The 22,996-nt window shown below is 40.7% G+C and overlaps 2 protein-coding genes across 2 annotated transcripts in view; one reads left to right on the forward strand and one right to left on the reverse strand.

Annotated features, from left to right (window-relative positions):
• FAM114A1 (family with sequence similarity 114 member A1) overlaps positions 1-14,546 on the reverse strand; it is a 34,009-nt gene extending 19,463 nt beyond the window's left edge. Inside the window, exons 1-5 of the mRNA XM_032187041.1 lie at positions 14,494-14,546; positions 11,831-12,180; positions 10,217-10,304; positions 270-383; positions 26-132 (exon numbers count right to left, since the gene is read on the reverse strand). Of these exons, the coding sequence (XP_032042932.1) occupies positions 26-132; positions 270-383; positions 10,217-10,304; positions 11,831-12,172 (651 nt within the window). The 5' untranslated portion in view covers positions 12,173-12,180; positions 14,494-14,546. The remainder of the gene's footprint in view (positions 1-25; positions 133-269; positions 384-10,216; positions 10,305-11,830; positions 12,181-14,493) is intronic.
• Positions 14,547-15,093: 547 nt separating this feature from the next.
• LOC116488885 (toll-like receptor 1) lies at positions 15,094-20,761 on the forward strand. Its single transcript, XM_032186863.1, has 2 exons — positions 15,094-15,304; positions 18,742-20,761. The coding sequence occupies exon 2, from the start codon at positions 18,800-18,802 to the stop codon at positions 20,759-20,761; it is 1,962 nt and encodes a 653-aa protein (XP_032042754.1). The 5' UTR covers positions 15,094-15,304; positions 18,742-18,799.
• Positions 20,762-22,996: the final 2,235 nt, after the last annotated feature.

Here is a 22,996-nt window from a genome sequence, read left to right on the forward strand (position 1 = left end):
GGAGAGGCCTGCTAAAATGACTCACTGTGTTCTGTACAGCGTTAGTAATAGCTGACAACATCCCACGGGATCCAGATGAAGGAGAAGAAGGAATATTCTCAGAAGAGCTTTGGTCCAGAGAATCCTCTGCTTCTAACAACAACAAAAAAAGAGCAAGCTACAGTTTTCTTTCACCCCTACGAGTCAAAAATTACAGTAAACTGGATCTTGTGATCAAAATATTAAAATTAGTGAATTGTATTAATCTGGCAGTGTCAACTTGAACTTACGTATAATTGATGTTTCAGCTGCAGGATGCTCTGCTGCTTCTGAAGATGCTGAACTTGCATTATGAATTCCCAGGGTAGTTCCTGCTTTTTCCTTTACTGCTGTTATCCCATGACCTGCAGCAAGAACATACTTTAGATTATGTGATTTGAAAACTTATTCCAAACAGTGTGTAGTATCCTTATGTTCCACGAATGATCACCAAAAAACCTGATAATCAGGGTAAGTATTAAACCTACCTCACTTGCTTAACTTATTTTCTAGGTTAATGATTCACTTGTTCTACTACGTCCAGTACATTAGCTGACTAGAAAAAATAAAGTTAAAATATAATACAAATGACACTGGATCAAAAATGTTGTAAAACTTGTTTCAGTGGCACAAATAAGTTTAATTTAGTTCCCTACTTTTCAAAATGCTGAATATTCTATTAGAAAGTTTAAAGAGAACCTGATAATCCTCATAATGCCGTAGGGTTTGGCATTATTTCATTTTCAGAGGTCCAGAACAATTAACCTTATCTGCCTTTTGATGAACTGTGAATGACTGCAGCGTTGAGGTGAGAAATCTGTTCTTCAGTATTCTTCACTAAGTACTTTAGGAATATTGACCCAAGTTCTCAAAGATATTTCATGACTTATGTTTCTCAGTTACTCATTTAAAGTCAAATTTGAAGTTATATCCTCAAAACTGATGTTTAAATACACTTTTTAAAGTCTGTAGGTGTTAGAGGACAAAGAATTATTCTTCCACTGGTGGACAATCTCCTGCAGAGACTGTGCCCTCTGTGCAGATGCACATGTAGTGACTACTTAACTCTGTTCTACTAAAATGGCATAGTTTTATGTAAAGAACATATGTATGTCATTAGTGTTTTTATCTGAATCATTTTGGCATGCTTTTTTACACAGAATTTTCTAGAGCAGATTACATGGACTGCTAATATCCCACTATAGGATAAAGTGAGATTGGCTGGTGGTCAGCAAAAGGAGGCAGTAGCTTCCTCATCTGCATCAGCTATAGTTGAAAAATGCTGCCTTAAAAAAAGACTACCCTGAAATGATCTGCCTATTCTGCTTCTGGATATAACCCTACGCAGTCATGCTCATGATGTGCTTATCTCATCACAAACGATCCAGCTAGCACACCTGCCTTAGCTGGAAGCTTCTGCACATCAGCTGACTGCAGTCAGTAACCAACGAGCCAGGCAAGCCCTCCTGTTTATTCCATAACACAATGAAATGGCTTCAGTGCCCCTATTTTCCCAGGTCTTGCATGGTACACAGCTACTGCATCGCTTGTAAAGTCAATCATTTCCAGCAGTAGGGCAACAGAGTACTTTAGTTACCTGTCCTAACTACTTAGAAGTATTAATGATGATCCAGCACTTCTTTGCCTCTCTACCTTAAACTGAATGGTAACTACATAAATAATTTCAGTAAAGCCATTAATACAGATGCTTAGGCACACACTTAGACATCTAAGGAAGGAAGTCAAGTGTAACAATTCATCACATGTTGCCCAAACTTTCTTACAATTGCATGCACTTCCTATTATAAAAGTTCAAAACATCTTTTTGGGCTAATTACAGCAAAACAGCCTATCATTTGCCAGTGGTCAGGCAGCTGGACTGGATCTTTGAATGTCTCTTCCAACTGAACTATTTTATAATCTATATAAATATTCATATATGTATATACACACGTATAGATGTATGTGTATATACAGTCATACAGATATGCTTCTTGAAAATCTGATTAAAAAGATGCATCAAAACTATTTGGAAAGGAGTAGAAAGAAGGAAAGCTTAAATTTATGATTCTGGGATTTCCAGATGGGTTGTGTATCAGGTGCTCTACAGATTCGATAATAAATATACTCCAGAAACCATATGTGAAGCAGCACTACTGAAAGATGACATACAAGAAAATTGGAGTATCTGCAGGAAAACACAAAGTAAAGAACAGATGTTCCCTAAGGAACAGACCAGCAGAAACAAGTGATTTTCCATATGAGAGTATAAATTATATGGAGCCCTGATGTTTTACACTGAAACAGAGAAACAAGGCACATAAATGCTCTTACCTGTCTAAAGAAAATACGGCCTTTGCCTATTTCATCTCATGTCTTACAACCACGTAGAGAATGCTAGGCTATCTGCCACAGCAATATAAATCATTGTTGAATAATGTGCCCCTTGTAAGGTCTGCTTCAGTGCACATACCGGAGAATGGAGTACTACTTTGTCTAATCCCAACCTCCTGCACATTTTAATTGGCTCAGTGAAAATATCTGCATGAATAGATTCTTCAGTCACTTATTTACTCATCAGTTTCCTGAGACTCACTTAAATAATTATTAATTGTGCTTTAAAGATACTTGTAAAGTATCTTTAAATACCAAGTAAAAGATACTTGGTGTCACATTCCTTTCCATTTCCCCTGCTCACATTTTGTTAATTGAGAAAAAGCATTCCATTCTTTCCATTGACATAAACTGCTTAAAGATTTTGACTTGATAACAAAATATTGTCCTTTAATCATATAAAAATTTAGCTATGACTATTAGGCTAAAATTTCCTTTAAAGTGTTTGTGAAAAAGTTAATGATTTTCAGATTAGTTCTTCATTTTTTTTTCTCTCTATAAATATACATTGGTTTTCTTTTTTTTTTTTTTTTTTTAACATTCTGTGATTTGGCTGTCATGGATTTGCAGATGAGCTTACACCTCCAAGAAGATTTGCATTCACATAGGAGCTGTACTACTATTTACAGTCTTAGGCAGCATTTTCAAGGCTGGGGTTACATGCACAAGAATGACAAGAAAATATTTCAGGTCAGCCGGGAGTGTTTTTGCTGAAGGAAGATGCATAGCATGTATCTTTCACTGCAACAACAAAACATCAGAATATCACAAGTGAAACAATGCAGCACTGTTAGATAGACATACTTGCACAAATGCTGCACAGCTACATGCTGCGCTGGAAATGAAAATAATAATTTTTGATTTCCAAAAGCACAGAAATAAAAGTGGTTGTGGGAGATAAGGCCACATTTTAGATAACATCGCACTGTTTTTCTTACACTGGGTGTGGTACCAACTGAACTGATACCGTCAACTTAGGAGCACCTCAGATGCCCCCACTTAGTCATCTGAACAGCAGAGGTGAAAGAGCTATGGGTGCTTGCTTAAGAAGAAAACCACACGCTTCATTAAGTTTGTTTTTCTGTGCTGTTGGTTTTGTTTTTCTTGCCTACATGCTGACTGTTTTTTTTTTTTGTTTGTTTTTTTCTCGTTGTATTGGCTGGTAATTTCAGCAGAATATTGTTGTTTAGCTTCCTGGGTGGAATCTTTCATTTGAAAAGGCAGCTTTTGTGAGCACTGCCTAAAATCATGGCCTACCTTTGAGCTCGCCTGATCTGCCCAAGGCCGAATCGCAGCGATCACAAATGCTTTAGTCAGACACATCCCACCTCACTTCAGACACTCTCATCTTCCGCCTCCCGGCTGAGCAGCTTTGGGTTCCCTGCAGAGCTGCAAGAGGCAGACAAACCTCTCTGGAGGGTGGTTCCGCACATCTGAAACCTCAGCCATTCCTGCAAGAAACTCCATGCCTTGTCAATCTCGCACTCCCAGGCAACTGGACTCCATTCTTCCGTGGTACAGGTAGGGAGGATGAGTTTGCAATTTTGTTTCTGGCTACCTCAGTCTGTAACCTTTATAGTACCACTGGGGGTGTCCCTGATGAACTACTGATAGAAATTTAACCTACTAAAATGAACGAAGCTTCTCCCAGTTCAAGCTGAAGATTAAGGCCTTCAGTTAGCATCTGAAACTGACAGGGAAACTGAGGAACCTGAACACTGTTGGAAGGCATCACCCCACTGTATGCATATAGGTATGTGGAAAAGGCAGCTGGACTCTGCTCATATGCATTAAAGAAGTGGGAGCACACTGTGCTCACTTTCCGGCTTCACAACTGGCACTCCATTCACTTCAGGGCTTTAGCAAAATTACTTTCCCTGCAGCTAAAACAAATACACTGCCTAGATTCTTACCATACTTATACCATCCAGTCTGTAAATCAGAAATAATTCCAATTAAGCCCATAAATGAGACTAGTTTCAGATCTCTTTACCTGAATTGATAAAATGCTTTAATAAAGTAGCAATAGGCATAAAGGCTTGTACAACACTTTATTGGTTCTCAACCTCTGGTACATCATAAGCCCACATTAAAAGACAAAGAAAGCAAATGGGACTACAGTCCCCAAAAGCATGTCCACAGTTCCTCCCATTTGTTACTTGCACTCAGGATTCTTAAAAAGGAAGATCTGTAAAAGGGGTTTGCTGCTACTGCAGCTGTAATGTGCCATCTACAAAATAGCTGAGTGACCACCATGTGGTTTCAGGCACAAAAATAGTTTTCCTTGAATCAATTGAAAAATTGAATTATGCAATGAAAAAAAAAAAAACGTCTTCGGAAGAGATTAACTGTCCTTTTTTATGACCGCAGAAAAGGAAGGCATAACATTAAGCCTTTGTTTTTTATGTAACTCTTTATTTCATAACAGGGGAATAGAATCTGTAGAGAATGGAAGTGATATTCACATCATTCCAATGCTTCAGTTTGACATTATCTGAAGCGTTTGCATTTCTGCTCAGCACAGACTTAAATTTAAGCTATGCAATGCTGACTAATACACATATCCAAGTTCAGGAACAAAGTGACATTTCCTTCCCTCATACACAAGACAGGAAAACAAAATTTTCAGCATATGGGGAAAACTATGGGTGTCGGGTATTTCTGTGTGTGGTTCTACTTGGTGATGAGCTAGATGAGAAATGTACATAAACACAAAACTACCAAGAAAACAGAATATAATTAAAGCAACGCATGAAAGAGGTGCATTATGCAGCTTTATAATACGAGTTTCAGACCATGTGAATTAACTAGCTGGGCTCTATTTTTATTATTTCTGTTGAATTAGAGGTAATGATACATGACAGCCTAATCAAGGGCACTGGAGTTTCAAAGAACAAAACACGCAAACTTGTGTGGATTGAAGCGTATGCGTACAACATGACACCGAATCATAGAACAGGCTGATCTACAACAGGCTTTCCTTGGAAATGCAGCCTGTTGAGTGCTCTAACTTCTGCAAATACATGAAAGGCATAATTCATCCACATAAAAGAATCTACCATGTGAAAGACAAGGCTTGTAGGAAGATAACAGCTTTCATTAAACCAGCAGATTCACTTAGTTGGAAAAAACAAACAAACAAACAGGTAAGTTTTCAACCATTCAAGCTGTTCTTTAAAAAAAAAAAAAAAGTCACAAGCTTCAAAAACAGACTGAGAATACATTTTGCCCCAGTTAAGCCTTGGGGCTCAGGGTTTGATGTCACTGCTAGGCTGACCTAATGGCTTCCTGGTGCTGGTGAGGGAGCTCCTGCTCCTGTCTGTTCTTCTGCTTGCCCTGGCACTTACCTCATTCCATAGCAAATTGGTTCAAGGAACTAAAGAGGCAGAAAATTGATTTTTCTTTCCTCTGGGGTTATTTGTATGCCGATTTAGCTTCCTGAACCGGATTACCAGGTGCTCAGAAAAGCATGAGTGCTGGCACATGGACAAAGAAGAACATGCAAGGAGAACAGAGGTGCAGGACTGCACATTTCAGTGGCTGCCAGCCATCAGATGGGCTTAGCTTGCAGGAGGGACCCCATGGTAGAGTTTTGTCAGCACTGTTACTAAAACACTGGACTGTATAATTGCTGATTTAGGAAACAATTTAATTTAAAAGAAAGAGGGTAAAAAGATGACAATAACTACAAGTTCTATCTCCAGATCACACTGAGCTTACTTCTCCCTTTCTATCATCCCAGCAACTATTTCAGTGGATCTGCTCCACTGTGGTTTCACAAAGGGGAAAGCCAAACTTCTTACAAACTTCTTCTTTCTTCAAGAAGAAAACAACCCCCTTCACCTCAGTAACAAGGCAGATTCAATAACTTTCTTAGCGTGACACCTAGTGTCAGACACTGAGCATGGTTCAGGCAGTGCTTGCTGCTTCTCCCAAAGGCACTGTGTTATCAGTTGTGTGGAGGAGCATCACATCAGCCTTTCACAGGCAGAAATGCCAGGGAAAGGGGCTTTGATCCAAAAAACGTCAGTCACTTTAAAGACAACAGACATTTTGTCCTGAAGACAAAACTATCACCAAAGCAATCAATAGCGACACATGAAGTTAGTTACAGAGAGATAAGATAAAATTATACGGAAACTATTGCTGGAAACTAAAATCAGCAATGCTAAACATATAGACATGCAATAAAAATGCTAATCTGTTTGGAAGCTCTAAATCAGGGTTTGATGAATAATGCAACTAGGATCCTTGAACAACCGTTTCAGCTTAGACTTAAAGAGAAAGGAAAGTATTTGGTAAAAGCTGAATGTATTTGGTTAGGCCTTTAATATGTTTTCTAGTCCATCACAGATTGTTTCTGCTATTTTTACATTGTATAATTCTGGAAAAAAAAAGGAACAGTAAATATTTATCGTGTTTCACAAGACAAGCAGCTGTGCTATACAGAAACAATGACAGAGACAGAAAAATCACATACTGAAGGTGTTGCTGATAAGTCTAATTCCAGAAAAGCAGCTTTACTTATACCATTATACCATGCACTAAAGCAATAAGCAATGTTAAATGGACTGCATCATGGCAAATCCATTTTCTGATGTAGAACAGGAGATGAAGCTGCTCTGATATTAGTTGAATTGCTCAGATATTAAATAGAGTAACTTTGAGGGGAATAATAAATATTTAATAAAAAGAAGGAAGCTTACAGAAATTCCCAATAGCTTTTTTCCTCTGTTTCTTACTGAATCAGATATATGGCATACCCAGCCCAACACCCTGTCTATTACAGTAGCAGGCAGAAAATACTTTACAGGATCAAGCATGAATTTCCATAACATACTACTTGGAAATAAGCCCTCCATATCAGGAATATACACTATTACTTGCTGTATTGATTTCCTAGAGCAAATCTAAGATTATGTATGTAGCGTTTTAAGTTATCTTGGTTTATGTGAACAGTATTAAAATGTTTGATTTAGCAACCCAAGCAATAAATTCAAATGCTATTAATTAAGACTTAGTATCCACATCAGCCTTAGAATATCTTATAAGGAAAACCAGAGAGACCTAGTATATCTGACTATAGGATAGTTGAATGTCAGTTGTTTTCTGCTTCATTCAATGCCTATTTTATTTAATAAATTCATACAGAAAAGCTAGATCCACAGTTATTAGATCAGAATATGGGAACTCAATCTTACCCTGACTCCAGGGTCAGAAAGTTTCTCTAAGTTGTAAATTCCAGAAAAAACAGCAGAAGTGCTGCTGTACATATAGACATTGGTTTTTACACTCTTTCCCAACTGCAATAATTGACAGCTAAAAATTTTGTTTTTGTTTTGTTTTCTGCTTGTGGATGCTCCTTTGCAACTTGAACTGTTCCAACCGCGCTCATTTTAAAATAACATCAATGCTGCAAATATATACATGGTGATCATACGCCTATTTTAAATAGACGTCACACAGTCTTATCAAGTCAGACTGCCTAGACAGCAAAATTGTTTGCATATTTATACTCACTGAAAATCAGCAACAATGCTGATAGAGTCAGGTGGTATTTAATGTCAATGAAGCATGAGATTTAAATGTATATGAACCAATATTTATACAGCCTATAAAAAAAGATCATATCATAAAATAGCCCATGGAAATTCACAGATATACAATGCTGGCAGCAGCTTTCATAGACAGAAGCAGCAAACAGCTGTAAATAGTATGTCTTGTTTACTTATTAGGCAATAAGAAGGGATGGAAGAGATATAATGCACATTATTGTTTGTCTCCCAACAATACTGTTTTCCAACAGTATTCATCACTTTCAGGCAAGCTTGTGTCAGTTTTGCAAGAAAATATCCATGCTGCTCCACAGAAAAAAGTATACGCTTTGTGATATTAACTGATTGCTCTGTGAAGCCGAGACTGCTAAGAAACAGAAGACAGTAAGTGGGATTGCCACTGAAAGCCTGCAAAAACAATGTCTGTTTGGTAGTAAATAGTATTAGAACTTACAAGGAATGTTAGAATTTCCATCTGATATACTACTACTTACTGCAAAACCTGATCAGATTATAAATGGGGCTATCTCATAGGCGAAAGTGAATCACCTAAAAGAGCTGTTTTCCAAGAAACCCGTTACTGCAGCTATAAAAATGAACTGAACTAATCCATCACCATTACAATTTCAACTGATCAACTGCGGAATTACTTTTATGCACATAACTTGACCTCTTTTGTTATTTACACTAGGCCAAATTCTTTTCAGAATGCCGTTGTAGCTATACTGTTATGTTGAGAATGTGTGAGAGGCAAGGCCCATAGAAATCTGTGACAGCAGCATCTTTTATTACACCTACTAATGCTGCTGGGAACAAAATAAGCAAGGTTTTCAACACACAGGCTCTTCTACAAGTCTGAAAGAGAAGCACTGAACTTTATGGTTTAATAGAAACTGCCAACACTTACGCAGTTCCACAGCTAGTTATGCTGTCCTTGTCCCCATCTGTATGTTCTCGTCATTTCCCTCACACTAGCAGTAGCATTTAGGTGATTAAAATGTGAACCAGATTATGGAATTTACAAATTAATCCAGGTGAAGAACCCGCTCTCACTTCATTGGTACTTTCAAAATCAGTCCCAGAATCCAGCTCTATGCACTGCTACACAAAGGCTATCGTTAGCACAGGAGAAGGAAAAATACATTGGTAGTGCAGGGCAGGCCTGCCCCTTTCAGCAGGAGCCTTTATTTACATCAGTTTAAAGACATCTTAGAAACCCATTCGAAGTTTATTAGACATGTTAACTGGCGGACTGTCTGACGGAAAAGATAATTATGAACTCCTGAGTGTGGGTGTTACTGAAAGAAGAGATGATAGGGAAGTTCCCTCCTTCTCTGAGGGATAGACAGAAATAATTTGTTGCCCATTAAACAAAAAAGGATCAGGAGGAGAATTATTTAACCTTATATGGGATCACAAACCCCATAACTCCATTAAATTCATTATTTTTAGTAACTAGCGATCAATTTTAATTCCGAAGTTCATCCTTTGAAGGTATTTTGTGGATCCTTGATGAGAGCTCATTAGCTAACAGCTTAGTAGCTGTTTTATGAGAAACAATTTCCTGCTGCTAACTATCTATTGCATGCTTCACTTCTTGTCTATGTGAGTTTTTAATGGGTATAATGATTAAGTTTTACCTGAAGTCTTCATGAGTATATCTTGGGCTGACATACTGTTGGAAATGAGCATATAGGGAGAGGGAATACAGGGTCTATGTTTTGATGTGCTGTTTCACTCCCTGAACTCTGGTGTGATAAGATTACCAGCTTCACTGTGTGTCAGTGAAAGCCAGAGTAATTTATGAGAAATGAATTCATATTGTGCAGTTAGAAGTCATAATGCATATACCACAAACATGCATGTGCGTGATTTGGGGATGGAAGGCTTTGGCTTCAAAACCCACAACTGGTAGTCACTGCATCATACTATGCACCCTTTCTGTGAGGCAGACACAATAATAAGTCACTCACTTTACAAACTAACCTATTACATTGTCCATAATTTGACCTGGAGAAGTATTTACATGCCCTGACAGTTTAGGAAAGTCCTTCATCCTATTAAAAAAAAAAATAAATAAATCATGGCACACTATCAGCTTGCCAAGCTTATCACGAGAAAACTGCCTACAAATCTTATTAATCAAGACAAGCAGTTTTGCCTTTAGAAGTTATTTTTAAGATACGACATTAACATGTCTAACAGCATATTAAAATTATTTCCATATCGCTTACTGACTAAGCACTTACCCACTGTGGCAGAAGCTGATGACAGGAGAGACTTGCCCCAGGTACCCCAAGCTCCCCACCTACTTGCTTTAGATGAGGAGTCTGTGGCCTACAAGAACAAATATATTACTTTACTGTTTAAAAGTCATGTTATCACAGTGATACCTTCTGAAGAATGATTCTTTAGATTCAAAATATACAGAGAAATAGCCCTGAATGACTACTGACAAAAACTTTGCTGCTAGCTCCTCTAACAGATGCTCAATTTTTTTTTAGCAAAGTAGTCCATGCATAAAGGTATCATTCTTATTACATTGCAGGACTGTTTCTATTCCTTCCTCACCTTTTCTTCCCTCCAGGAAGAGACCATAGTCATCAAGCTCACTCCAAATCTGTGACACTGATAATTTGGCTATTTCAATACAAAGTCAGGCTAACTCAGAGTCTTCTGTGGTGGGTTAAACCAATCCCGCAGGCTTTGAGCTGAAAGGTCGTGTAATGGGTTCTGCAGGATCTGCTGTTGTACGGTACCTTCTAGCTAAGGAACTGAAACATTTGACTGGGAATAATTGACTGTGCAGTGAACATGCGTCTACAACTGCAGTAAGAAATAAGAGTGTCTGTACCAAGGATTAGTTAAGAATTTGGTGTCACAGTGAAGTGTCATTCTAGCTTATTTCACATATACCGTCCCTGGACAGACATGCACTTCTCTAGTTCTATTACAATGCCCAATTTATATTGCCTCCATGTTCAGAGTTTGATCACCAGAAGCCAAATTTTAAAGTCTTTTTAATTCCTGAAAGAGCAACAGATTCTTAATGGGATCCTAATCACTTACAGACAGTGCTAGGTTGGGTATTATGTGAAATCTAAATCTCTGTGCACAATAGGAAGCTTAATTCAAAGCACCTATTCCTGAAAGCACACAAAACTAGAGATGTCTTATGGACGTCCTAATATTTCTTCAGGCACCTAACCTTATAAAGCCATGCAAATGTATTATGGTTATTCTTTGGGACAGGCAGGCATCCATCTCCTTTTTTTTGTTCCATAGGGAGACAGAGCTAGAGGCTTCTCTGCCTCAGTCTCCTCATAGGTGTAAACCAGTAGGTGTGCACAGGGAATTCCTAACAACTGTGTTCAATCAAAACACAGCCAGAAGAGGTGCCGCCCACCTTTTTCCATTAATGTGTGGAATTGAGCAAGTATCACTACTCCATATTTAAATCATACTAAGAAACTGTTGTCTCAACTGCATGTAACTTATTGCCTCTGCACAGTTAACTCATGAACAAAAGCTGAAGTATCCCAAGCAGCTCTGCACTGTATACATCCCCTGTAACCTCTTGGAGGCAGGGCCCTGTTACTGGTAGAGAGACTAAACAAATGCATTTGAACCTTTTCCAATTTGTGGATACCTGAAAATGTTCCAGCAGGGATATAAATAGAGAAATTCAACTGTTCCTAGTTTCCAAAGGCTTGGTGCTGCAGTCTAACTGATTTTATTCCCATGCAGGTTCTCTGTACGTAACTCCTTAGTTTTTTCTAAAATGCAGTATACAAATTTTACAAAACTCTGTTCTTACAGAGCAGGGAGGGAAGGAAATTTATGGAAATGAAAATATTACTCACTGGACTGCTTTGTTCAGGTGGTGTTTCTTCAGATTCAGGTTCTGCATCAAGGCTTACAGTCTCAATGCACTCAGTGGGCATATCTTCAGCCAGCTCTCCACTGGAAGGCAGATTTTCAGCTATTTTTTCAGTCAAAGGATTTTCATTAATAAATATGTCTCCTTTCTGTCCATTACTGGCACTCTGAGCAGCCTGTCCATGTTCCTCGTGTGAAGATGTAGGCAAGATCTCAGCCTCCACAAGGTCTGGTACCGACTTGTGAGGCAATACATCATTGCTTGGCATTTCCACTACTTCAGGCTTTTCTTCAGGTGGGATGCCATCACCTAAGTCTTCAGACATTTTCAATTCTGAATACAGAAAACAAGGTAGTCTTTTTAGATGAATAATCATAAAATACGGACTGTTTCCCAAAAGCTACTGCTGAAAAACAACGTAGCCTTGATGTAAGGTCTCCTGAAGCACGGAGCCCTGTGGTACATACAGCATGTTGACCCTGACACAATTATACCTTGAATACTTGATTCACCTTGCAGGACTGCACTTTAATACAAAGAGCAGCATTTTTCTTTTGTTTTCCAAAATACTTCTTGTTGAGGGAGAAAGCACGTTCATTTGCCTGGAGAAGTCAACTATAAGAGCTTCCACATGGTTAATTCCTATGTTCGTTATTAGATGTACAGATAGGATACTGGAAAATGTGATAATCTGAGCTGCAATGGCTCTAGAACATAATGGCCAAGCAGCTCTTGCTCTTATTTTCATCACCTCCACTTACACATGTTCCTATCATCTTCTGAATGATAGAGAGGAAGATGCCAAGGAGCTGAAAAAAGCACCAGTAAAAGCTTCAGTAATATTAATATATTGGAGATGGGTCATAATTTGAAGACACAACAGGCCAGGGTCCCTACAGCAAATTCACAGATAGGAAACATTTGCTGCTCACATAGAGTCTGTACTGCTTGTCTCAAAAGCTTACTGTTTGGGGAGCACAACATCTCTCACCTATTCCTATAATGTCAGGCATCAGTTCTGTGTGATTAAAGTTCAATTCTGAAGCCAAGGCAAGCTTGCATGACGTACAGTTATTGATGGATTTCCAAGCATTTTCCACAACATTGTAGTCATTGCATGAAGGACCCACACAGAGAAAGAAATGGCCATGGAGTAAGCTCTGCAGCTGATTAGGAAGCTTCACTGGCAGAGTCCAAGAGCACTGGACTTTAGTAGCGATTACTACTATTTACTTGTTGACAATAACGGTATGCCTGGCACTGTACTTGAAAGACAAACCTTGACAGAGGGCTGTCATTGCAAGGTCTTGTCTACATGCAGACCTGAGTGGCAGAAAATAAACTCAAGCAACCTTGTCTGCTGATGCTGTCTTTTCACTGACTCCCATTTGAACTAAAAACAGTCCACAACTTCATAACCATTGGCACGACTGAGGTTCTAAAAGAGACTGGCAAACAAGAAAGGAGGGTGAAAAGCAGAATATAACTGGGATTAGTAAGACACCTGCCTGTCAAGCATGTACTTCTACTAGTACCTTTTATTAAAGTCTATACAACCATGTACATCTGTGGCCTTAGCAGCCTGTTTATCTAATTTGAATTAGAGCAGCTGTTTGAACAGTACCAAGAATAGTGTTTAGGATCAGTGAATGAGAGGCATAAATAAACAAATACTTGATGCCACTTACATTACTTTAGCTTACGCTGTAACTTAATTATCTTTAGCAAACATGCATTTACAAGTCAGAATATTTACATTTGCTGCAAACATTTGAAGTTTCCTATTACAAATACAGCAAATACCATAAAATAATGTAGGCAAATATTGCTAGAATTTTACAGTACTCTGTGTGATGGGTAATATCACCTCAAGAAAATGCTTCTATTTGTGTCAGTTATGAGGATCCTCTACTAAACCCAGTAAAACCTGTAGATACACATATCACGGTTTCGCATTGGGATTGGATCTGGATGATCAAATACCCAACAACACCACAAATTTTAAAGGCTCACATGTGCACACAGATAGTGGGAAGACTGGTTCATCTCTGGGGACTGCCGCGGTCCCTGCAGTCCTCTGCTGAGCCTGCCTTTGGGGACCTCAACACCTAACAGCAAACTCCTAAAATCAGTCAGAAACCAAGAAGTCATCCACTTGTGCTTGACCCTAGGGCATGGCGTCGCTGCGGGCTGTACTGACAGGACATGACCATGACAGCTCTGTCATCTCCCCTTTGGGATCCAGACGAAGGCATCGAGGCCAGCTCTAGGCGACCACCAGCCTGGCGACCACCAGCACCTCTGAGGTGCGGCGGCCGCCTGTGGAGTTTCATCCCGCCCCAAAAGCGACTGGCACCACCTCACTCAGGAATAACTCGATAACTTCTTTTTTGTCTGTTTTTGCCCCCCAGGGGCAATCCCCACGACGCCACACTCCCCGCCGGGTCGCTTTTCCCCCATGGGCAGGGCGAGGCAGGAGCAGCCGCTCCCTCAAACCCACAGCTTCCCCCTTCTTCTTCCTCTTTTTTTTTTTTTTTTTTTTTTCTTCTCCTGGTTTAATCCCCTCCGGGCTTCAGTTGTGAGTGAGGAGCCTGCGGGAAAGTGTCAGGAAACCAAAACAACCCAAGAAATCGCCGTGCTCCTTACCGCTCAGCAGTCCCCTTGCCGGCGCGCCCCCTGCTCCTTCCCCGCCCCGCCACGTCGGCAGCAGCGGGGGGAGGAGGAAGCGATGGCCGGGCGGCCACGGGCCGGCTCTGCTGTGCCGTGCTGTGGCATGCCGGGCCGCTGGGAGGAGGGAGGGCTCTTCCCTCAGTCCTTCTCCCTCATGTCCCTCCAAAGCAGCTGCCTGTTGCGCCCAGGGCTGGAGGCTATGCCGGCAGCACTGCCCCGCCGCAGGCAGAGTCACCCCAGCCACCATTACCAACCCCGTACAGCCCCACTTGTCTCAGGAGGCAGAAAGGGGCTGAAATATGCGGCTGTAGGATTGCACTGCTGGGAGTTAGCCTTTCAGGTGACACCCTGAACCTTGGCTGCATATCTAGGAAATGCAGCCGAAAGTAGCTGGGAGGTGCGTACGCAAACTTCCAGTAAGTGCCTGCGGTGCTGCCCGCAGCCCTGTGAGGAGCCGTGGTTCGGCTCTTGGCAAACAGCTTGCGGTTCTGGTCACTGTCGGATCCTTCACGCCTGTTCCTCTTTTTGCTGCTTCGTTTTCAGGCAAAGCATACCCTCTTACAGTTCCAGGATTTGTTGCCGCATCGTTTCTGTCACCAGACTTCCTTTGTTGAAAAAAAAAAAAAAATTGCTGTCGGCACAGGAAGCATAACAAAACTTCTTATGAATCACTGAGGAGAGCTGCTGTAGGAGGTCATGAAGTAAAACCTCAGTTCTCAGAAGTGTGCCTCACAAATGAGGATAAAGCTCCGTGACTTAGCAAGACAATCTGAAGTATCCCATTAAGGTAGGTGATAGCAGAACACATGCTCGTATTTCTAAACAATAAGCTTATTTTTAGGTGTTACAATGAGAATGTAAGTATCAGGGCATGCTGGAAGTTCTGGTGTCTTTTAGGTTGATTAATGTGTAGATGTATTCATTAGGATTCACATGTTCTTTTTAAGGGAGCTTGTGATAGAGTAAAGGCATTGTCTTTGTAGGAATCATAATAGATGAAGCTCAATAGTTGGGGGTTTGTTTTTCCTTGTCGTGACTGGTAATTTTGACTATAAAATAGATCTTACAGTAATTAATCAGTATTTCAATAGGAAGTTGCTACTCAAGGATGAAAGAACATTGTAAATGTGTGTGTATGTCTGTCTGTGAGGTAGGACATTGTATGAGTTTCACGAGTTCCTAATTGGCTTCACTGAATTTAGCACTTGTGTTTACTAGTTTTCTTTCTCTTTCACTTTTCAGTAATTCATTTTGCTTGTATTTTCTGACTGCAGAAATGTTGCAAATGGTTTTGTAACAGAAAAATTAGTACAGAAAATGAGCAATAAACAGAGATAGAACACTTCTACTCACCTTGGATTTCACTGAAGTCTGTTATCACTCTGAGTGCAATCATCTTCCTAATAGGTGCTTGGTAGGCTTCAGAAGAAAAAAAAAATATTGCCTTTTAGTAAATAGTTAAATATATTTAAAAAAATGGAAGGAAACAACTTCATTATATGACTTAATTTGGCTACTTTTATCAAGACATTTGGGGAATATATTCATCTTCAAGTGATTGCACTAGAGTGGTAAGTGAGGACTAGTGGCATGCAATTTATGTTAAAATACTTCTTCTGCTTTTTAACATATGCTTAATCTTTATAGTATGTACGCAGAACAGGAGGACTCACACTATGCCAGCAGCCAGTATACTGTCATTTAATGAAGGAGATAGAGCCTGTTGTTGGTGACTAATTTATGGCTGTTTTTTACATTAACTAAATGTGCATCTGATTCTGTATTCAACAGAATAATGCCTGTGTTACATTCAGCTGGTTAAATATTCTAAAACAAGAGTGAACATTTGATAGAAGCGAGGGCTTACCACAAGATTTTACCTCTTCAGTCAGGAACAGACAATAGTGTGGCTTGTGTGTAACAATGGTACAAAGTGTCACTTGCAAACTAGATGTGAATTCTCTTGTTTATATTGACAGAAACAAAGTATCGTAGAGTACCACCATAAGGCTTATCAGCACGACAGTAGAGAGTATGAATTGCCCATGTTCTGTTTTGTGCTGTCTCTCCCATCTTTCCCTTTCTTTTTTGGATAACTTGTTTTCACGTGTAGCTGCGAAATGAAGTATGATGTATAGAATAAGCTTTAAAGTGAAAAAGTAATTTTTAAGATTATTTCCTCTGATTCCAGACTGACTGAAATGTTAATACACGATAGTGTTATAAATGAAGTCTCAACTCAATCTGAATTTAGTAATATTTATAAAAGGCAAGTAAACAGTGCTGGGTGCGCGAGGAGTCTATGCTCTACCAACACACACACACAAACATCGAACCTTCTAAATATACAGAACATTGCTTTTACATACTAAACCTGAGTACGGCTTTACATATGTACAATCAGAAAAGGTAATGTCCATGACTGGGGGAGCATAGTTGGCCTGGCTGAAGTGCTACCATATCTTCCATGACTTATAGCAGTCTTCATTTTCCATTCCTTTTCTTGATTACAAACTCCGGAGAGTTCCATGGCTACTCATGCGAACAATATGTCTTGCTTTAAGTTGTTAAGCAACTCGGCCTTCAGGCCTTATGTATCCTATTCTTCCCAGATCGAAGGGAAACAGATCTGGCTCCATTTCAAGGCCAATATGGCCTGGGTCAAAAGGCACGTCCGGGTCACCAGAGGGCGTAGCAGCAAAGGCCTTCGATGGCTGTAGCAGCAGAGAGGCTGATGGCATAGCAGTGGAATCAGTAAAGGAGCCCGCAGCTCCCTCACTGTCTGGCAAGCCACACGTTTCTGACTGTGGTCCCACAGGGCTCTTTAAGGCCTCAGAGATTGCTTGCCAGGTGCTGAGCAGTCCCACCACAACCTTGTCGTTTTTAGTAGCAGAGTCCCACACCTTGACCTCAATTTGGTCCCATGTTTCAGGATCATAAACTGTCTGATTGTTAATAAGGAGAATAAGCTGTAAGGTTACCAGGACAGTTTGTTTCTAAGGACATATGGTTCCCCATAATGTGCAGCTGCTTACCAGCGAGGGGCAGCTGTGTGCACAGCTCCGCTTCTCTCAGCTTGAGCTTCTCTCCAGCTCTGGTGTGCCATTTCCAGTGACTTTCTGTGCGAGCTTCTCTGAGCGGTTTGCTGAGTCTGGCCATACCTATCTTCATGAGGCGATCAATGTGCCTGTTCTTGTCCTGGTCCCTGTTCTGCTAGCCTGTTCTTTTTCATTCCTTCTTTCTACTTCCTTATTGATGCCATAACTTCATTATATCGTGCTGCCTTTTCGTCTTGAAGACAGGCTCCCCTCTTCTACCCTTCTCCCCACAGCAGTCCTTTTCAAAAACAACTTTTAATTGGTCAAACAACTTTGCATATAACAACAACAGCAAACACCCAGAAACTTCCATGCCTTAACAGCTGGAGAAGAAGGAACCCGAGACTGCATGGAATCTCCTGAATCACCCTTCTTTGTTCCCTCTAAGCTCTTTTACATTCCTGATGGCCTCATCAATAAGAGTCTGATGTTATCATCAACCACGGGGCTTGCTGACCCCCATGGCCACACTCCCACATCTCCCCCTTCTTTATTAATATCAACCATTTTCTTGACACGAATTATTACTCCATATATCACAATAGTATGCTAATCCAGAAAAATAGATTAGTTCCATTGGAGTTAGTTCCATATTCAGACCTCAGCTAAGATGGACTTTCTCACCAGTGTTGTACAGAAATAAAGAGAGAGTGGTTTATGTCTTTGCCAGGACAATAACCCCAGTGTTTGGCATTCAATACTGAAGGTGCTGTCTGTTTTAATTCAAAAATAAAATAAAAACAAATATCACCTTACCCAGTGTTCTTATCGTGTCTGCTGTTTAACCCAATCAAAACACTGCTGTGGAACAGGAGAGAGATATGGTTCCTGTTTTTTTGCCTGCTTATCCTATCATAAAGCATGAAAATACACCATCAAATAATAATTAAATAATGAAGGAATGTCGTAATTAAATAATTATTTAATAAAATTTAATACACTTATTTAAATAATAAAATTCAGTAAACAATTCAGGAACTCCTCTCCTGAATGATAATAGGTTTATAATAATTGCTTTCCGAGTCAAAGGGAGAGGCAGAAAGTATGAACCTTAAAAAAGTTGGTCTTTGATGGCTGTTGGATAGACGCTTAATGATACGATATGTTTTTCTTGTTGTTGTTACAGGATAAGAACGAAGAGGGATGGATAAATATTGAGCATTGGCAAGGAACCATAAACCAATATGACAAAGAAAATGAGATATCTCCAGCACTTTTTTGTTTATGAGTGTCTGTTTGTATTAACTTTTTGGAACAATATCAGCCTGTCTGTGGAAGATGAACTCTTTACACCTGTATCTAATAATTTTCCAGAAGGTGGTTCTGACAAAACCATCATGAGCCTTCCACTGTTGCATGAACATCATCAGCAGTCCAAAGTTGATTACAATTGGGTTGTAATAGAAAACACTACAGAAAGCCTGTCATTGTCACAAATCACAAATGGCAATGTAAAAAAATTAATAACTTTATTGTCTGATTTCAGAAAAGGCTCCAGGCTACAAAATCTGACACTGACGAATGTGTCAGTGGACTGGAATATTTTTCTTGAACTTCTTCAGACTATATGGCAATCATCCATTGAATATTTCAATATCAACAATTTTACGCAATTGTCGGACATTAAAAAATATAACTTCAGGTATTCGGGTACTTCCATGAAAGCACTGGCACTGAAGAACATTTTAGTCACAGACCTGTACTTTTCACAGAATGACCTGTACCAGATATTTGCAGACATGAACATTGAAGCCTTGACAGTAGAAGGATCAGAGATGATACATATGCTATGTCCTTCATTTGACAGTCCCTTTAGATACATAAATTTTATAAACAATGATTTAACCGATCTGCTTTTTCAAAACTGTGATACATTAATTCAACTGGAGATATTTATCTTACAGAAGAATAAATTTGAGAGCCTTTCCAAGGTGAGCTCCATGACCAAGTACATGAAATCACTGAGGTATCTGGACGTGAGCAGCAACTTGCTGCGTAACGATGGAGCCGAGGAGCACTGCCAATGGACCAAGTCTCTGAAGGAGCTGGACCTGTCCTCAAACCAGCTGACAGAGTCCGTCTTCGGGTGCTTGCCGGTCAATGTCAAGAAACTGGACCTACACAACAACCAGATCCCCAGCGTCCCCCAGGGGATTGCTGAGCTGAAGTCCTTGAAAGAGCTGAACCTGGCGTCGAACAGGCTGGCCGACCTGCCGGGGTGCGGTGGCTTTTCGGCCCTGGAGATCCTGAATATGGAGATGAACTCGATCCTCACCCCTTCCGCCGACTTCTTTGAGAGCTGCCAGAGGGTGCGGGAGCTGGAAGCCGGGCACAATCCGTTCAAGTGCTCCTGTGAACTGCAGGCCTTCATGCGTCTTGAGAGGCAGTCTGGGGGGAAGCTGTCCGGCTGGCCGGAGGCATACGTGTGCGAGTACCCCGAGGAGCTGAAGGGAACGCAGCTGAAGGACTTCCACTTGACGGAGCTGGCTTGCAACACGACCCTGTTGCTTGTGACGGCTCTGCTGCTGACGCTGGTGCTGGTGGGAGTGGTGGCCTTTGTGTGCATCTACCTGGACGTGCCGTGGTACGTGCGCATGCTGTGGCAGTGGACGCAGACGAAGCGCAGAGCTTGGCACGAGTGCCCCGAGGAGCGGGAAAGCGTCCTGCAGTTCCACGCCTTCGTTTCCTACAGCGAGCGCGATTCCGTGTGGGTGAAGAACGAGCTGATCCCGAACCTGGAGAAGGGGGAGGGCAGCGTCCAGCTGTGCCAGCACGAGAGAAACTTTGTTCCCGGCAAGAGCATTGTGGAGAATATCATTAACTGCATAGACAAGAGCTACAAGTCAATCTTTGTGTTGTCTCCCAACTTTGTGCAGAGCGAGTGGTGTCACTACGAGCTGTACTTTGCCCATCACAAGTTGTTCAGCGAGAACTGCAACAGCTTGATCCTGATTTTGCTGGAGCCTATCCCTCCGTATATTATCCCTGCGAGGTACCACAAGCTGAAGGCTCTCATGGCAAAGAGAACGTACCTGGAGTGGCCAAAGGAGAGGAGCAAGCGTGCCCTTTTCTGGGCTAACCTGAGGGCAGCTATTAATATTAACCTGCCAGTGGCTGAGGGGCAAAGGTGTGGAGAAAGAGATTAAGAACTTTTCTAATGCAGTTTCTTCTTCTTTTATTTTTTTTTTTAATGAAACAATAAATATTTTATGATTTCTATTTGTTGTCAGTATATTTCACTTTGTGTTATAGAATACTATTTCTACAGAATTGTCTATGCTGCCTTACTAGAGGAAAAATTTAGCCCAGTTCACTAGAAGTCACTTGAGATTGACACCAAGATATAACCTGAACGTGTTTATTGAAACTGTGCTTGAAATATTGTAGTAAATATTTCTCAGTGGAATAAAATCTGGAGCACTTGGTATAGTCCTGTAGAAGAGGGACTGAATTGTTGGTGACTTCAGATAACTACATTAATCATAAGGCTTAGACATGCTGGTCATAGGACCTCTGTGAAAATTAGGTTGCAAGAAAGAAAATTGCATATCCTGAGGTATCTAGAAGTCCAGAGTTTGAGATGGTTCCTGGGTTAAGTTTCAGATTGAAAAACATAAAGCACGGGACCCAGATACAGAACTCTGTGAATATCCCGTGCAAGGAAACAGGCGTGGCTGTGACAGAACAGGACTTACTGGGGAAGGAAGGGGGATTTTATCCTTCAAGAATAAAAAGAAGGATGAGCTACTTTGCCTTTTGGTGTCTGTAGACTGGCAGTGCTCTGAATGATGGGATTGAGCATACCCTCTCTGAGCTCCCAGACGACACCAAGTTGGGTGGCAGCGTCGATCTGCCTGAGGATAGGGGGCTCTGCGAGGAACTTGGACAGGCTGGGCCCATGGGACATGTCCAGTTGCGTGAGACTGCATCTCAAGCAGCGTGTTTGTTTTTGGGCCCCTCACTACAAGAATTACATGGAGACGCTTCAGTCCCCATCCCTGGAAGTACTTAAGAGGTGTGTGGACATGGTGTTTAGGGACATGATGGGACTCCGTGGTCAGGTTGATGATTGGACTTGGTGATCTTGAAGGTCTTTTCCAACCTAGATGATTCTATGATTTCATGATTCTAAGAAGCTGTCAATTTCAGCTGAAATAGCATCTTTTGCAGTGCAGCTATGAGTTTCTGATCAGAAAGGCAATAACCAGTTAGAGGCTGAAAAGATTTGCCAAGTCTTGCAACAAATGGTCAAGCCTCTATTCATGAAGTCAGAAGGATAAGCTACGTTTACATTATGTGCCAAATAATTGACCAAACAGCTACATGTGCTGTGAATTACTGCATCCAGTTTCTCAGATTCCCTAGCAGAGATTTCTCAAGAGATATATCAGGATATTCAAAATAATTAGTTTAGCCTCTGTCATACTCCGAACACTTTATATAAAACCAGTTTTAGTCCAAGGAGGATTTTTTCCCATACGTGGGGCCATGTGTTAGCCTCACATCCCTTGTCAGCCTCTTTTCTGGCACTTGTGCATGTGCATTCTGGAAGGTAGCTCCCATGCGTCAAAAAAGGGTGTATGTAAATATATTCTGATGTCAGATACCATATCAGCATATTCCTGGCCTTTGACTAGTCATCTCAGTGACTAGCAGGAATGCTATTTCACATACAGAACAATATCAACATACAAAACTGATACTGTGGGTGTTAACCACCCTCCAAAACCTAGAAAATGTGCAGAATGCAGTGAAAAGCACATGCATATATATATATATATATATATATGTATTTATGTAGTGTGTAGCATAAAGGAAACCAAACTACGACAGAATGGAAGTCACAATGCACACAGGGGTTGCCCTGCTGAGAGCTGTATTTGATTTCCATGCTTCAATCCTGGTGTCTGTCTTTGCCCAAGCAAAATAGGTTTAGGCATTAAATGTGGTAAATCTCTGCTCGGTTTAACTTGTGGTGGCATTTAGCATTCATTTTGCCTGCTTGACCCATGGGAGTAAGTTGTGACAATGACAGAGCTGCCATTGAAGTTAAGGTCCTCTGTATGACCAGATACTGACCTAGCCACTTGCAATTTCTGGTAACTGTTAATTTTTTGTAAGTGCTTGGATGAGTCTAACTGCTCTGGCTGTTTTAACTCAATGTTTTGCACATGTAAGTTCCCTTTAGCAGTTCCTATTGGGGAAATGCTTTGATCCTTCAGGACAGCACTGATCCTAAATAGCTTCTGATATTCAGCTGAGTGTGGTTGCAGTTCCTCCCTAGGTAAGTAAACACAATATAGAGGCAGATGTGTGAGATATACATGGAGGAAGGGCTGTTTGTGAAAGTAAGTGCTCATTGGTAGAATAAGCTACAAAAA

Source organism: Aythya fuligula, chromosome 4 (genome assembly GCF_009819795.1).
Source record: "Aythya fuligula isolate bAytFul2 chromosome 4, bAytFul2.pri, whole genome shotgun sequence".
Classification (NCBI taxonomy): Eukaryota; Metazoa; Chordata; class Aves; order Anseriformes; family Anatidae; genus Aythya; species Aythya fuligula.

Coding starts and splice junctions, on each gene's coding strand:
- LOC116488885 (XM_032186863.1), top strand. CDS start 18,800: ATGACAAAGAAAATGAGATATCTCCAGCACTTTTTTGTTTATGAGTGT.